The sequence below is a fragment of the Dichotomopilus funicola genome (genome assembly GCF_033296635.1).
Source record: "Dichotomopilus funicola strain CBS 141.50 unplaced genomic scaffold C8A04scaffold_46, whole genome shotgun sequence".
NCBI lineage: Eukaryota > Fungi > Ascomycota > Sordariomycetes > Sordariales > Chaetomiaceae > Dichotomopilus > Dichotomopilus funicola.
In genome coordinates this window covers 1-16,994 of record NW_026944067.1, presented here as the reverse complement: position 1 = coordinate 16,994, position 16,994 = coordinate 1, and the positions used below count along the sequence as shown (strand labels likewise).

General features: G+C 55.7%; 3 protein-coding genes across 3 annotated transcripts; 2 read left to right on the top strand and 1 right to left on the bottom strand.

Annotated features, from left to right (window-relative positions):
* Nucleotides 1-1,151: 1,151 nt before the first annotated feature.
* C8A04DRAFT_38367 (uncharacterized protein) lies at nucleotides 1,152-4,875 on the bottom strand (the record flags this gene model as incomplete). The annotated part of the gene is made up of 4 exons (XM_062784212.1): nucleotides 1,152-1,395; nucleotides 1,476-3,296; nucleotides 3,377-4,574; nucleotides 4,629-4,875. 4 exons carry the CDS (start codon nucleotides 4,873-4,875, stop codon nucleotides 1,152-1,154), a joined length of 3,510 nt encoding a protein of 1,169 aa, XP_062635632.1.
* Nucleotides 4,876-10,159: 5,284 nt separating this feature from the next.
* Nucleotides 10,160-12,580, top strand: C8A04DRAFT_30050 (glycogen synthase; the record flags this gene model as incomplete). The annotated part of the gene is made up of 5 exons (XM_062781237.1): nucleotides 10,160-10,244; nucleotides 10,327-10,424; nucleotides 10,512-10,787; nucleotides 10,856-12,411; nucleotides 12,475-12,580. 5 exons carry the CDS (start codon nucleotides 10,160-10,162, stop codon nucleotides 12,578-12,580), a joined length of 2,121 nt encoding a protein of 706 aa, XP_062635631.1.
* A 1,536-nt stretch (nucleotides 12,581-14,116) lies between these two features.
* Nucleotides 14,117-16,528, top strand: C8A04DRAFT_13348 (uncharacterized protein; the record flags this gene model as incomplete). The annotated part of the gene is made up of 2 exons (XM_062777674.1): nucleotides 14,117-14,610; nucleotides 14,722-16,528. 2 exons carry the CDS (start codon nucleotides 14,117-14,119, stop codon nucleotides 16,526-16,528), a joined length of 2,301 nt encoding a protein of 766 aa, XP_062635630.1.
* Nucleotides 16,529-16,994: the final 466 nt, after the last annotated feature.

Genomic DNA, 16,994 nt, shown 5'->3' with positions numbered 1-16,994 from the left:
GGTAGGGTTGGGTATGACTGATGTCAAAGCGGTATTCCATCCATCCTCTATGTTTTCTTTACCTCACTCTCGTTTCCTTCTCCTGGCTGGAAAAGCTTAAGATGGGAAACGAGATATAAGAAATGACGGGTCGGGAACCCATCTGGTATGGCACCGGGGAGACAGAAAAAGAGGACACAGGGATGAGGTCGTTTTCTCTAATACGGAGTTTTCACCGATTCAGGCGTTCATGGAGGAACAGACAAGACAGACTGGATTAGCGAACAGGTGGACGAACAGAACACTATGTACCTTGCGTTTATGTACGTTATCTACACAGTGAACAGGACAAAGCAATTGTTGGGCTAGTAAACTCTGTGTGTAGAGAAGAGATAGAGTGAGGGGAAATATGAGTGTGTACTTGCGAAGATGTTCACAACCTTCATGCTGATAACTTCAGGTTGAGAGGGAGCAATAACAGACAGGGTTGGATGTGATGATGCTTCTTTATGTTGGCGGTGAACGATAATGATAATGGTATCAAGGACAACACAACAGAGAAAACCTAACCGATAGCCAGTGGCTAGTTACTTTCCCTGAGGTTGGGTTCAATGAGCATGGATTCCCAAGTTTTAGGTGTTCACCCTGTTTATTTATTTACATTTGTCAGTCTGTTTGGGATGTGCATTCACTGCGCGAATATCAACTTCAATAACAAGCCGCTCACTGCGGCCTGGTTGTCTAATTTACCCCTTGAAGGGCAATACGGTTGTAGTGCAATCAATCCCATCAATAGTATCCCCACTCTAACTGGAAAAAAGAAGACATGAGGTGTGACGTGAAGTGAGGTGCGGCGTTAAGTTAAATATAGATAAATAGCGCAGGTGTGTGAGTAGGTTAGCAGTGCTGGTTTGAAGTAGCTGTACATTCATGTCATCACATCCCTCATCTCTCTCTTTTATCCCAGTTCATTTAGGCCCCCTGCTTTTCCCATCCCCTCTTTTCCACATTCTGCCTGCCTGCCTTAACCCATTTTCAATACCTGTATGGATTCCCCGCCGTGGCCATCATCTCCACGGCACCCACCCCTGCATCCCACCTCGTCTCTAGAGGTTGACTTCGGTCCTCGTTCTCACCCATGGGTTGTTTGATTCTCGCTTTGGCCGCTAGCTTCACTTCCCATTGGCATCCAGATGCGGCCTCTTGGCGTCGCGTTGTGCCACATCCGCAGGACCACCGCCTTCGATTGGTCGCTTCCGCTCTTCTTTCCGCTCCTCTTTCTGCTGTTGCTGCTGTTGCTGCTGTTGCTGCTGCTGCTGTTGGGCGGCACGCACACGTTCCTTTTCCTTCTTTTCCTTCTCCCGTCGGAGAGCCTTAGACTCAAGCTCGTGCCATTCGCCGTCGATGTCTTTGAGTCTGCGGAGGAGAAATCACGTCATGTTAGTGAGCTGAATCTTTTTTAATTGGAGTAATTGACAAAGGGTGGGTGGGCATACTCAATCGCCTGTCGTGGACGGGGCTCCTCGGCGGTAAAGTAGGCGTGATTCAACACCTCAGCGGCGGTGGGGCGTTTTTTGGGATCATAGTGAAACATCGAAGCAAGCAAGTCAAAGGCGGCAGGGGTGAGTTGATGTTTGTACTTTTCCTCCAACAGGTTCGGCTTCCGGTACGCCGGTCGCAGCAAAGCAAACCAGGGCATCTCGCCGAGTTGCGGCCAATCACGTCGATTGGGTGTGCCGAGCACGGCGTAGATCTTCTCAAGTTGATTGATCTCGCTGCCGTCGCCGGGGAAGATGGCCCGTTTTGTGAAGATCTCCACGAGCACGCAGGCAGCGCTCCAGATGTCAACGGCCGGTGTGTACTGGGTCTCGCCGAGCAACAGCTCGGGCGGGCGGTACCAGATCGTGATGACGCGGTTTGTGTAGTCCAACTGGTGGTGTTTGGCATAAAAGCGGGCCAATCCGAAGTCAGCGAGCTTGAGAACACCCTCGTTGCTGACGAGGATGTTGGCGGCCTTAATATCGCGGTGAAGGACGCCCCTCGTGTGGAGATAGTCCAGCCCATCAAAGAGCTGCTGTGCTAAGTGCTTCTTATGCCCCATCTCCAAGCTGTAGGTAGGGTGGTTGAGCAGCCCTGTCAAGTCGTGAGATAGGTACTCAAAGACCATGAAACAGTCATTCGCCTCGACCATGACCTCCTGGAGTTTTACGATATTCTTGTGACTGAGGGAGCGGAGCAGCTTGATCTCCCGCACAGCCGTTACCGGGAACCCATCCCGTTCGCCTTCCATTCGAATCTTTTTGAGGGCGACCAGCTTCTTAGTGTAGACGTTCAGCCCCTTGAACACCTTGCCATAGGTACCCGAGCCTACAACTGACCCGTCTCCTGGCTTGCGGAAGTACACCGATTTGGAAGCGGCCAAGTCGGCGGGGAGCACGGGCTTCTCCTTAAGACACCTCACAATCTTCTTCACCTTGCGCGTCCTTGGTGTCGGCTCGGGGTGCCTCGCTGGCTCAGGTGCCCTACGGTCGCTAGGGCCAGTTGGTACCCCAGGGCGGGGCCGTGCGGATGCCGGTTCAGTGGGGGCATTCCTCGGGAATCCGCCTCGGTCTCGTTCTGGTCTTGTTGGGGGTGTTTTCTGTGCTGCCGGTTTGGTCGGGGGTTCTCGTGACCCAGGAGCAGCGTTGAACTTAGATGATATCTCCGGCCGCGGTGCCGTCACAGCCGGTTTCGCCGCGTTCTTCATACTGAAACTAAACTTATTAGGTGTGCTGGACTGCGGTCCAGTCGGTGGCGGCCGGCTCGGCGGAGGCATCTTGTCGTTCTTCGCTTGCTGCTGTTGTTGCTGCTGCTGTTGTTGCTGCTGCTGTTGTTGCTGCTGCTGTTGTTGCTCATCCTTGCTGGTATCCTCGACCTGCAGGTCCTTGGATGGTCGGAAGGGGTTTTCACCGCTGTCTCCCATCGCGACATCGTCCTTCTCAGACTGGTCGCCAGCATGCTTATTTGGGGATTGGTGGCCGGGAGTGTGAGACGCTTCTGAGCCCTCAGCCGATCCGGATGGATTCCGCCCGTTATTTCCCTGAGGGTGCCATTGTGTGCTCTTGAACCCACTTCTGAGGCCGCCGCGGGCAGGGAACGAGTTGCCCCGAAAGGAACCCCCTCTATGTCCCCCGCCACGGTATTGCCCTGAGGGATACTGGGCAGCAGGCCCGGTTGGAGCGTAAGGAGGAGACTGGCCTGGACCGGAGTGATAGTGCCCCTGGGGGCCTGTAGGGGGGCCATAGTTGTTGTGAGGGTACGGTGGTGAAAATTGCCCACTGCAACATGAATTAGCACGGTTAAAGTTAAGGAAAACAAAGGAACAGATTGTTGTCCAAACGTAGTCAGATGAACTAACCCTTGAGGTGAAAATTGTGGCTGGTTGTTCCAACCACGCCCATTACCACCGTATGGAGACTGGGCAGTCGGTGAACCATGAAAAGACGAGTTAGGAGTCCCATGGCCCGGCGATTGGGCATAACCACGGCCGTCATATTGGCCTTTTGGATAGTTAGGCTGCGGAGCATAACCGCCACGGAACCCGCCCCGTGCGGACATATTTACCTCGACGGAGTTGGCACCCGACGTCGGATCAAATTTCTTGTCCGCGCGCGGTCCTTCCCGGCTCCTCCCTCTCTCGGACGGGTTGGCGTGCCGACCACCACGCGGTGAGTCAGGCGGCGCTCGCCCGTGAGGTGCACGAGAGGATGGTCGACTCGCACTTTCTCGACGTCGCTGTGAGCCGGTATCGGATGGGCCAGGGGGCCGGTTGTCCAAGGGAGCAGGGGCTCTCCGTGGGCTGCGACGGCGTGATCTTGATCGATGCCGAGGCCGAGCAGGAGATCGACTCCTCCGGCGAGACTCTCCACGTTCGGGTAAGCGAGGGCGCGATAGACGGCTGTCACGTGGGGATCGAGAGCGATGTCGGCGGGGTGGGCTCGGAGATCTAGTACGGCCAGACCGTCGGCTAGGCCGAGAACGTTCGTCACGCGAGACGGGGGAGCGTGGGCGATGTGGACGGGGGGACAAGCCTCGGTCGGTCTTGGTCGGCAAAAGTTTCGGTGGCACACCCCTCTCGGGGTCCGCTAGATTTGTTTGCTGTCGAGCCTTCTTCGACTGCGCCTCACGGCCAGGAGACGGACTACGGCTCCGGCGACGTTTGCTCGGAGCGGGCGAACGGGATGGCCGGCGCTGCCTCTCTCGGTCCTGATGATCCGGCCGTTCGCGAGGCTCCTTTCGCGGTCGGGATGATGCGTGGTCAGGGCCACGGCGATCTGGGGAAGCTCGGGTCTCACGATGCCGGGGAAGTTCGGGAGAGCGGCCTCGATGGCTGTTGCTGCGTGGCGAGCGATGGGATGGCTGCGATGGACGCTCGGGGCGATTGTGGTAATGGACGGGGCTGCGGGCGTGATCACGCTCACGATCACGCTCACGCTCACGGCGACGATGCTGCTGGCTCTCTTCCAGCTGCTGCGGATCGCGTCGCGACGGCTCGGGCGAGCGACCACGAGAATGGTGCGGTAGGGCTGCAGGTCGCGAGGAACGATGTTGATGGTCTTTTCGGGTCCGTACTCGCTCGCGATCCCGTTCACGGTCTCGCTCTCGCTCACCCTCCCGATCCCGATCCCTTTCCCGCTCTCGCTCTCGCTCTTTTTCTCTGGGGGCGTCTAGCGACCGGGGCGCGGCAACAGCGGTGGGCGAGGTGGGCCTTCGTGAAGTAGTCATGCCGAGGTCGTTACCGTCCTGACGGCGGTGTTGGTGCCTCTGGTGGCTGCTACTGCCATTTGGTGATGCAGCGTTGTGTCGGCGTTGACGGTGTGCAGGGCTGTCGTCCATGTGTGGTGCGAGATTCGACATTCGAGTTTTAGTTGGCCAGAGGGCCGCGGCCGACAGGGGTGCGGTTTAGGTGAGGTCCCCAGTGGCTACGGTTTTCGACACGCACCGACAGGGCAGCCCGCCTAGAACCGCCTGCAACGCGCCTTGTCGGGGAAGTTGAGTGCTGTGGAGGGGCGGGGAAAGCGCCTGTTTGGGCCCGTGCTCAACCTCAGCGGAGACCCAGGAACGGAGACCACGCGTCCACCACTGTCTTGATAACCCTCACACCCAGACGGCAGGTAGAGAGGCTCGGAGGTTATTTGCAACCTCGAACCAACAAACACAACCGATTTTGGGCGCTCCTCACTGCACCTCAATCAACCAACCAAAAGCACCCAATTCCCCGCCCAGCATCGATCCCGATAAGCGGTGGCTCTCAGAACAAAATGTTCGCGGAGAGCCTGCGTGAGCTTTTCACAAGAGTAGGAAAAATACCTACCCCATTCCCTGAAGGACAACAATCGTAGAGCCTCAATGTTGCTCCCGTCCTCAAGCACTTTCCCAGCCCCCTCCCGTCTTCAGCTTCTCCCGAGTCGACCTCGAGTTATTCGTTGTTGCGGGGGCCACTTCGCTTGTGCGTGTAACCCGAACGACCACCAGACGCCGAGGAAGTGGCCGATGGTTCCTCATCAGAAGTCCTAGCAGATGTTCCTCGGTGCAAAACTTGGTGTTGTCTGTGATGGTAGTAAACAAACCGTCGCATCCAGAATCCCACTTCATCGTGGTTGACGCCGGTTGACGTTGACGAGCAGCAAAATTTCACCCGCTGCGTTAGACCGAAGTGCTCTGCGTTGTGGCTCGCAAACGTCCAGAACCCCGTCCACGGGTATTCGGGAAATGCACCGCCCTAGCCTTTCAGATATGCGGTATGCGCAGCGGTGCAAAATTTTGGGGGGTGGCTGCTCCTTTCCTAACCGTCCGTGACTATCCGTAGGCGAGGAGAATGCGAAGGCATCTCACCCACCAGAAAAGGCGGCCGAGAGAACGTTGCCCACTTTCCCAATTTTCCAGCAGCTAGAAGGCCGATGGGCCCACGGGTTAAGAGACCCCAGGCCCGTAGACTTCTTGGCTATTGCAAACACTTCATCACCAAGCAAAGACCACTATATACGACAAGATATGCTTTACGGGCGCAATGGGCCGCCTCAAGTCCAAACCCACCGAACAAGGGAGCCTAGCCGAGACTACCATGAAGGTTCATCGTAATCCCACCCAGAGATGGCTGCCAGATTAGTAGGGTTGCCGTCCGTCGTGCAAGCAGAAACACTTGTCTCAGCAGAGCTATCCGCGCCGAAGCCGTCGGCCATCTTTTGTTGTTGTACGCCGCCGACGGGCGTGTGTCTTGATGGTTTGAAAATTCGTATCGGCATGGTGAAAAGTAGCCGTATTATCACTCAAGGGCTTGTGTGTCGAAGTTGAATTTGGAAAACACGCCAAAGCGTGAGCCCCAAATGGCTGCGGAGTTGGTCCCGCTGTTCCACTGCGTTTTGCTGCGAATTCGTTCCCAATCGTACGGGTCGCAATTGTTCGAACGTCAAAAGTTCGCGGAGGCAGGTTGGCCACTGTTCTGAACAAAACAAAACCCATGTTCATATCAATGAGGGAGCTCGACAGCATCATTCAAGAGTGTTGATGTCGGTGCTTGGCAACTTGGCGCGGTCCGCCAGATCGGGGCCGAGGGGAGGACAGCCTGCGTTAGACCGAGAGTAACGAGGCTCTCCGGTACTTCATTCAAGGAATCGAATCGTTCCCACCCTCTGGCTTGGGTGTAATAAGAATGACGTGGAAGTGGTCTCTCGAAGTTACTGAATAACATCCTCCGACGAGCGGTCTGTTGGCAAACCCCGCAGATGGAATCCGTTCACCCAAAGACCACATTGCCGGGAAGTCGACGACGGCCGCAAGCGACCGATATCGGGAAACGGCGACATTTTAAGCGTCCTATGAATAGCGAAGGCAATGAAATCGGAAATGGTAAGAAAAGCGCGCCCCGTCGCAGGAGGTCAATCGTGGTCTCGCGAAGATGGCGTTCTGCAGGGAGAATGGTGCAGGAGAGAGAGGTGGGCGCTTGGGCTGGGCTGCTTCGCCGAAATTAGACCTGGACACGGGCCATCCAGTCACGTGCAGTGCTTGTCACATGTGTCCCGTTGAATTCCTTGAAACAAAACAACAAAACACAAAAAAAAGGATAGCTATCTTCAAGTAACCCTAGGTTTTGCCGGAACAACTGCGACAGAGCCCGGACCTGAGGTGCAGACGGTTAGGGGTAGTTAGTGTGGTGTCCTCCCCCCTTCCCCAGGGTAGGTAGCAAGTTCGGTCTCCCCAGGGTCAGTCAGTCTTTGACTTTGACGATACACTATTATTTGCCTGAGTCTCATCTCATTTTCATTTTTTTTTCTTGTTTACTTCTACATGTGAATAACATATCCTATCAACCCGATACTATATCCACCGCCTAATCCGGCCCTCAGCGAAGGGAAGCAGAGTGTTATTTTGCGTCTAATTCATTCTCCCACCACTTGCCCGTTTGGGATCGAGACCCGCGGAGCCTGATTTATTGTGAATTTTGCAGCATTTCCATATACGATTGGTCTGCCCGAATGGCATTGACTCGACGCTTGCGCTCCTCAGCCGATGACCAGCATCGGCCCTTCTCACCGGCCAGATTTACCAATGCTTGCAAAATGTCGACGAGCGGGCCGTCCCCGTGTATCACACCAGCGAGGTCGGCATCTACGGGGGGTTCAGCGCCGGCCATGATGGAGTCGCCTTCCAAGTCGCAACTAAATCCCAAGAGGCAGAGGCGAACGACCCATTTGGCCTGCAGCCAGACCAATTTCGATATCGGTACTGTCCAGACAAACTGCTGGACGTTCATCCCAGCGCTAAGGCATTGAAAAAGTCCGCATGTAAGCGTCTTAATGCTTGTGATGAACATACTGGCGGCTTCCTCCCCCTGGAAGGGATGCGCCTGTAAGAGGTTCAAGGCATGGTTAGTGAAGGGTGAGCCCCGGTGACCTGAGGTGTCCCTGCGGCTAGTATTACCTTTACTGCTGCTGTCATCGTCGGCGGCATACCCATCGCGATGGCCGAAGTTGTTGTTGGTCTTCTTGGGTCTTTGGGGGTAACTCTTCCCAATCCTACTTCCTTTGCCGTTCCAGGGGCCGTCACCCCTGCCCTGTGAGTTGTATGGTGCTTGATATTGCTTACCGCCACCATTACCGGCGCGCTGGCGTCTCTCTCGGACCATGGTGTAAGGACGAATTCGATATTTGATCGCAGTTCGGCGTACCTAGCCCATGCGGATGCCTTCGTTTCTTCTGTCCAACTTCCAAAAGCAGTGGTAGAGCGTGCGTTAAAATATACCCCCCAGCTGGCCTTTGAAGCCTGTCGTAAGTATGAGGAACTCAAACTCAAAGACCAAAACAGGAACCAAACCGCCAACCGAAGGCAAGAGCACGGCTGGCCTCCGGCCCGCTTCTGCTATAACCCATCCGAAACTAAGTCATTGTTCCATGATTCGGCACTATTATAATAGCATTGTTCCCCGAGCCTCAACCTCTTGAGGTCCCGAGGCACTTCGCTTTGTCCACCAGCCGCTCGACTGTCAGGTGCGAATATGGGAACCACGTGAGGGCAACTGCTTTGGGAGCCAAGGAACCAACGGCGATCATTCTCGGAAGTTGGAGGGATGGTTTATTCTTAAGGTCTGAAGCTCCGGCCCAACGGCGCCGAAGTGAGGCCGTTTTCGGCGCAAAAGAGAAAATACTTCGCGGGGAAAAGAGGCGCGGGAATTGGCAAGAAACTCTAGATACCTGAAGCGTGCAGCTGCTATATGTTACACGGCATTGTCGACCGCGAGAATCGACTCGAGTTGTAAGTTATACCTTAATCATGCGCCTGGCAGAGAGCAATGGTTGTCAGATAAAGAACTTTTAACAAAACCTCCTGCCAGTCTTTGACGTTTCGCGGTGGACCGCGGGCCCCCGCGAACGAGTTGGGGCGATGTCGTCATCCTGGGTGGGATGCCCCACTTGTGAAGCGCGACGATCGACCGATCAACACGAACCGACAGACATTCGGGTAAATCTGTGGCTCTGGTCTCGAACCCCGGTGGCGATTGCAAATCGCGAAAGTTTTTCGCGCTGAGCTCGTACTGAGTGGATGAGAGGTTACCTTGCTTGCCTTGATAGGCTATCATGGAAAGAATGGTCTCGGCATTGCCACAGGCTTGCAGGCCTGACGGCAGTTGAAATGCGGCTAAGGGGATGAGTGAGCGGGTGGCTGGTAGAAAATCGTGAAACGCCATCGATGCAGAAAAAAAAATTGTTTGGCAGAGAGGTTGACGGCATGGACCTTTTTTTGTCCATCCCTGCCGTTCTGCAGGCAGTGACACAGTCTATGGGCAAGCGCGAGAAAAGCTCCCCCTGTCGGAGGCCCATGCTCGCCCACGGTGGTGCTAACAGGAGAACGGCTGCAGGCCCAAGCAGCTCGCCCCCCACTGTTGCCTCCTCTGTTGTAATGCGTCAACTTTGCGCTTCCAGCCTCTTTACCCTTCGAGCCTTCCCACCAGAAGTAATTATCAACTGGTTGAAGAGCCAGACACCAAGTACATAGTCAAGCCGACGGGAGTAAGGACCAGCCGTCAGCTTCTCAGCTCTTCACGCTCACCAACCCGCTCATCTGCGGCAAACGCCTCCCCCTTCCGCCTCCCACGACCCGCATTGGCACCCTTGTGTCTTCACACCTTTCCCGTTCGAGTTTCGCGCAGCTCCCAACCGTCAACTTCGCCGCACCAGAACATCCTGCGACAGGGCGTCTAGATCCGACGTCAACCCACCGGCCGCTGCATCTGGCCGCTATAAACCGGGTCACTAGCCTGTCTTTTTTCATCCGGCCTCAAATCTCGGCTCGCCCCGATCACCTTCCTCGCTTGGATCCCCTCTGGAAACTTTTCACCCGGCCCGGCCGTTGAGTCTTTCTCTTGTCGCTTATTTTATTTTTACCAAAAGCCGTACTTAGCCAGCAGCGTTATCGGCGCCCGGCCCACCTCCCCAGCCTTCTTCGCGGGGGTCTTTGGCCAAACCATCTCGATCCGCATATCTTTTTGCGATATCGCAATCCCTGCCGTGCGAGCTGACTCTTGGTGACTTTAGCTCCCAGAGCTTAAGAAAAGGGGGCCTTGCCTCGAAGTTTTCTTCGTCTTCTCTCTTTTCTAGCGCCAATTTATCCCCCACCCCCCACAGACAACCACCAGACAACCACCATGGCGAACGAAGAGACAGACCGCGCGCCGCGCGAGGTGAAGAACCACATGCTGTTCGAAATTGCCACAGAAGTCGCACACAGAGGTACGCGACGCGACCCATGATTTGGTAGAAAAAGGCCACTCAGTTAGTTTGGACGGGTTGGCTGACTTGCGCCTGTTTGTAGTTGGTGGTATCTACTCCGTCATCAAGTCCAAGGCGCCTGTGACGACGGCCGAATATGGCGACCGCTACACCCTCATTGGGCCGCTCAACCACCAGTCCGTACGTATATGCGCCCAAACCGCGGGCTCGTTGCCATTGGTGCCTATCTCGTTGTCTCGCCAGTGGTTCTGATATGTTTTCTCGTAGGCGGCTGTGGAGGTCGAAGCTGTAGAACCTACCAACCCCGAACTTGCCGCGACGATCCAGTCCATGAAAGACCGGGGCATTGGCGTCTTGTACGGGCGTTGGCTGATCGAGGGCGCCCCACGAGTTCTCCTCTTCGACACAAAAACAGCGTATGGGTACATCAACGAGTGGAAAGCAGATCTGTGGAACGTTGCTTCCATTCCATCGCCAGACAACGACGACGAGACCAACGAGGCAGTCGTTTTTGGATACCTTGTTGCTTGGTTCCTCGGCGAGGTTAGTTACCCCATTTGGACTTTCCGTGGCTGGATGTTTGGAGTAAAAGCTAACACCGTCCCATTTAGTACGTGTGCCATGAGAAGAAGAAGGCCGTCATCGCCCATTTCCACGAGTGGCTGGCAGGTGTTGCCCTGCCACTCACCAAGAAGAGACAAATCGATGTGACCACCATCTTTACGACTCACGCGACCCTTTTGGGGCGATACCTGTGCGCCGGTTCTGTCGACTTTTACAACAACCTCCAACACTTCGATGTTGATGCGGAAGCGGGAAAGCGTGGCATCTACCACCGATACTGCATTGAGCGAGCCGCTGCTCACTCTTGCGATGTTTTCACGACCGTCTCCCACATCACAGCTTATGAGAGCGAGCACTTGCTCAAGCGCAAGCCAGATGGTGTGCTTCCCAACGGACTGAATGTCACAAAATTCGCTGCGGTCCACGAGTTCCAGAACTTGCACCAGCAATCTAAGGAAAAGATTCACGACTTCGTCCGAGGCCACTTCTATGGCCATTACGACTTCGACCCCGAAAACACACTTTACTTCTTCACGGCCGGCCGTTACGAGTTCAGGAACAAGGGTGTCGACATGTTCATTGAGTCACTCGCTCGGTTGAACCACCGGCTCAAGTCGGCTGGTAGCAAGACGACAGTCGTCGCTTTCATCATCATGCCAGCGCAGACCACCTCGCTGACGGTCGAGGCCCTCAAGGGGCAGGCCGTCATCAAGTCTCTCCGGGACACCGTCGACACGATTGAGAGGAATATTGGCCGGCGCATTTTCGAGCGGTCGCTCAAATGGCACGATGGCGAGCCCCTGCCAGAGGAGAAGGAATTGATCTCCAGCCAGGACCGCGTCCTGCTCCGCCGGCGCTTGTTTGCCATGAAGAGACACGGTCTGCCGCCGATTGTCACGCATAACATGATGAACGACAACGACGACCCGATTCTGAACCAGATCCGCCGGGTACAGCTCTTCAATCACCCCAGCGACCGGGTCAAGGTTGTGTTCCATCCGGAGTTCCTCAACTCCGCTAACCCAGTGTTGCCCTTGGACTACGATGATTTCGTCCGGGGCACTAACCTGGGCGTCTTTCCGTCCTACTACGAGCCATGGGGCTACACCCCCGCCGAGTGCACCGTCATGGGCGTGCCCAGTATCACCACGAATCTCTCTGGTTTCGGTTGCTATATGGAGGAGCTGATCGAAAATTCGAGCGACTACGGCATCTACATTGTCGACCGCCGCACGAAGGGTGTCGATGACTCGGTCAATCAGCTTACCTCGCAAATGTTTGACTTCGCCCAGAAGAGTCGCCGGCAACGCATCAACCAGCGTAATAGGACTGAGCGGCTTAGTGATCTTCTGGACTGGAAACGCATGGGCATGGAATATGTCAAGGCGCGCCAGCTCGCCCTGAGACGGGCGTACCCGACGTCTTTCACCGGCGAGGAGGAGGAGGATTTCATCCCTGGCGTGGACCAGAAGATCTCGCGGCCATTCTCTGTGCCGGGATCCCCCCGCGACCGGTCAGGCATGATGACCCCGGGAGATTTTGCCAGCCTTCAGGAAGGCCGTGAGGGCCTCAGCACCGAGGACTATGTCGCTTGGAAGCTCCCGTAAGTACTACCGCATATCGCTTTTTCCGTGTTCTCGCATGGCCGTTAATACGTTGCTTGCAGTGAAGAAGAAGACCCCGATGAGTATCCCTTCCCTCTGACGCTGAGGACGAAAGCGCCTGAAGCCGGTGGACTTCCGTCCAACGGAACCCCGCTCAACGGCGAATGAGCCAACAACCCCCTACTTCTTTGGGAAGCCCGTAATGTTTGGACAATCCCGGCCATCATCATTATCTTCATCATCACGAGCACCATCACCTTTGCTCCTATCATTATAAAAACAAAGGATCCCAAAAGGAACCCTTTCTTGTTCATTCCGCCGGACACGTCTAGCAGCATTATCGGCATTGCATATGCATATTTACTTTCTGTGGGGTTCAAGGGGGTGGCAGATGGGCGAGCCCCAGCCACCCAAGGTGTACGAGAGTTTGGGATTGTGAACTTGCCAGCTACTTTTCTTTTCTTTTTTTGTTTGGTAACGGGGTTCGGAGCATGTGAGCAGCGTCTAATATTTGCTGGCCACAAGCCATGGTGTTTTTCTTGTTTCCCGCTGCTCGTAAAAGTCAATTCTCAAAGTTTATTTACTTTGCTTCCTTCCGAGTATGAAATCAGAGTGTGTTTCATGGAATGGCCTTTTTTTCTTCATTGGAGGTTGAAGGTTGTTCACCGGCTTAGCCAGGATCTCAACTGAGAACTGACAGCAATGATCCGGGGACGATTTCTAACGGTCGATGATAGTTCAACCAATTCAAATAAACCAAAATGTCAGCGCTCTATTGCAGTTAAGCCACAGCGGCCTCCACTTTGTTTCGAATCAGGACCCCTGAGGGTCAGTTGTCTTTCAACATTTCGTTTCTGAAAGAAAGGGAGCAGAGGCAAAAATCGTCAACGGGGAGCAAAAGCGAAACAAGCATGGTCGAAGCTGGCAAAGCAAAGAATTTGCGTGCCTTCACGCCTGACCTGCCTCCCTACTTGAGTCAGCTACCAACCTGTCATCTTTCCCCCTTTTGAGAGCCGGCTTGAGCTGTGTTCAGCTTGTATCGTGATTTTCAAGAACTCCCAGAATCTCGTCCGGACTCACATTGGGCATTGGCAACCCAATAAATTTGTGCATCCGTGCCTGACGGCCAGAAAACCCAATTCCACAACCGTCAAACACTCCCAACACAATTGCTCGGTTTCCAGCAAGAGAATCTCCCTCGAGCCAACCCAGGAGCTGCCGCTAGGAAAATACCCTGCCAAGACATTATCTGCGCCCTGGTCATCGTGCAGGTCCATTCATTGTTGTGGCATGCGCTGGAGCTGGGAGCCGCTGTAACAAGCGACAGCGCCGCTCACTGACAGCGCTGGCCTATCAATTCCAGGATTATCGCAGCGGTTCGCCCCTCAACAGGGGTTTGTCCATCGGGCTGCCTGGAGAGCAAGCAAGCACGACGGACGGCTACCAGCCCCGGAACGCCCCCAAGATAGCAGGAGCCACCAACCGGGGCCTCCCGTCAGCCGAGCCGTTCGTTCACAACCAGGTTCCATCAGGGAGGTCCCGCTGTGCCTCTTCTCGGCCGAGCGAGGGAGGGACCTGCCTTCCTTGGGCGTAAAGAAAACTCCCCCACCTCTTTCTTTCTTTGCGAATGCGATTCCTCTTCTTCTCCTTCACACCCGACCGCATCTTTTCGGGACGGGAATCGGCACTGCGACCTCGAGCACAATGAAGTTCTTCCGAAGAAAAGACAAGAAGAGGAACGAGAGCGACGGCGGCCATAGTCACGGCTACATGCCGGGTTTCGGCAGCGGTTCGAACGGCGGCAAGCACTCGACACCCGTGGGTTTCAGCGGGTATGGCGGTTCCGGCGCGTATGACGACTCCCGGCCCGAGAACCACCGACCCTTTGGCTCCTCTCCGCCAAACAACAAATCGTATTTCCATCACTCTCCCCCGTCGGGAGCAGGAGAGTACCTGTCGTCTGCCCCATACTCTCAGCAGCCCCGGCCCACGCGTGGGTCCGCCGCCCTCCTCGCCCAATTCCCACCAGCCGTCTATGAACGCATCTTCGCCTTCGTTTGCCCCCACAGCCAGGACGAGACATATTCCACGTGCGAACAGAGCTCAATTGACGATGGTTGCATGCTCTGCGACCTGCGCGACTTGGCGCGCTGTGTGGCCGTCTGCAGGCGCTGGAAAGAAGAGGCCGTGAAGTTGCTGTAAGTGAACTATCGCGGGGCCGGTTGCTGTTGCCCCCTCCCTTCCCCCATCTTTCTACCCCTGCGATAGCGAACTAACCCAACGGTCTGCGTGACCCCGCCCCTTCACAGGTATCACAGCATTCGCATTGACAGCGTCCATTACTGCGAGCTCGAAGCTATCCTCGCCGAGCGCCGAAAACGACGATCGTTCTTCGACCGGAATGGCGAACCCGAAGACCCTGCGCAGGCACGCCTGAAGCTGCTCTGCCGCACCCTCCGCGAAGACCCCGTGCGCCGCGGCCGCCTTGTGCAATTCCTCAAGATGCCATATATGCTCCGCGAATCATGCCAAGCCGACCTCGCCCGAACGATAGCCGTGACGCCAGATCTACACTATGTTGACCTGCCCGAGGGCCTGTTTACTGACGAGCCGGCCTTTTTGACGCTCCGCCTCGAGGTACAGGCGCGTTGCCTTGAGCTGCGCAAGATGACGTACATGAGGGGTTCCGAGAACAGTCTTCAAGCCTTGGCATCTGGGCGAGTATGGACGAAGCTGGAGGTTTTGGAACTCATCGGGATCGAGATGGAACCCAGCATGCTGCGCCATGCGCTGGGCTTCCTAGGGAACCTCCGCGCACTCAAAATTACTAAGACGACAGCATTCACCGACGAGACTTTGGAATGGAGCGATATGTTGCCGCCTTTTCCACCAGTGGAGGAGCTAATTTTCACCGATGTGCCTAATGTCTCGTGTGAGGGCTTAAAGTCGTGGCTGATGCTCCCGGAGGCCCGCCAGGCGCTGCGCGTGCTGACTCTCAATGGTACTGGCGCGCGCGTGTGGGGGCTACAGGATCTCATGGCGTATGCCCCGACTCTGAAGCACCTGTCTATCATGGACAGCGTGTCAGCGACCTTGCCGTCAGCGGCCGGCTCCCACAACATTCCCCCGCTGTCCTCCACGAGTCTCGAGTCTCTCCACTTCGAGATTACTGCCGCCGCATCCGCCCCAAAGTATTCGAATGTCTCGGCTAGCTACTATAACTATCTCGCCGGTTCGCTTCTTTCTGGGGGGTTGCCCAACCTCCACGCCGTCTACGTCCGCGATCCCAACTTTGCCGACCTCCTCCTCGGTCTACCCCCGCCTACCCCAGCTTATGCCGACGGCCGCACCGCTCACCCTTCGAGTAGTGGTTCTTCCTCGCCGTTCGGTTCCCCGCCAGGAAGCAATGGGGGGTTCAATCACAACAAGAGACCGTCTCAGGGTGGGTTCCCATCCCCACTACTCCCTCCTTCGGTTCCCTTTGGCAGCGGAGGCGGCGGTCACCGTCAGCAAGGATCTCTGTCTTCACTCAACGGGGCTTTCAGCCCTTCTTCGGGGCTAGGCGTGGGTACCAACCCCAACCCACGGTTCAGCAGCAACAATCCATTTGCGAGCCCCATCGCGTCTCCTACCACGGGCGGTATCGGCCCGGCTACGGGGTTGAATGCTAGCTTCCTGAATTTACCTGCGAAGTTAGAGGTTTTCACCAAGGGTGAGGACGACGACCAGCTCGGGTGGTCGTTTGTACAGGTTGGCGGCGGTGCTGGTATGGGAGGGGGTGGCGGCCGGGCTCAAGGAGAGCGACCGCTAAGTAGCTACGGACTTGGAGCCGATGTTCTCGGTGGTAGCACCTCCGGTTGGAGTAGCGGAGCCGGCGCAAGACGAAGTGTGCTCGTCAGTGGGGTGGGCGCCGGTGGTGGAGGCGGGTTCTTGGCCGTGCCGAATGAGAGTGTGGGCGGTGGACAAAGGAGAGGTAGTGCTGTTGGTGTTGGCGGTAGGACCGGTGCGGGGAGGAGGGAGAATAATCTGAGCCTCGGTGGTGGAGAGGATGAGTGGCCGAGACCAAAGAGCAGTGCCGGAGAGAAGAGGAGGGAGAAGCTGGATCTTTGGCGTTGAAACCTTCGAGAGAGTCGCTTTGTCACTGGGAAATGGCTAGGCAGGATTTGGGGGCGTTGGGCGGAATTTTCCAAAACGCTACACTGAGCTGGCTCGTTTGTTTACTTTTTTTCTTCTTCCGGGAACCAGGGTGCATAGGGTGTTCTGGCGTGGGCATTATGATCCGCACTTTGAAGGGGACCTTTCTAGAATGAAGGTACCCAGGCTTCGGTTTATTGGGTTGAAGTGGGTGGGCGATAGGGAGTCATGATGCTTCGCGGTTTATTTCTGCTTCTTTTCAAGGGATGGATGCTGCGCCTCTTGGTGTTCCATATGTTGGTAGATGTACTATACCCCCTCAATATTGAGAGATCTTTGCATTTCGAGGTGGTACATACTGTGCGAGAAGAAAAGATGTGAGTGGTTCCTCAACGGCTCCCACTAGGCGCACGGGTCCGTGCGCTTACGTAAACCTGAAATAGCTTAT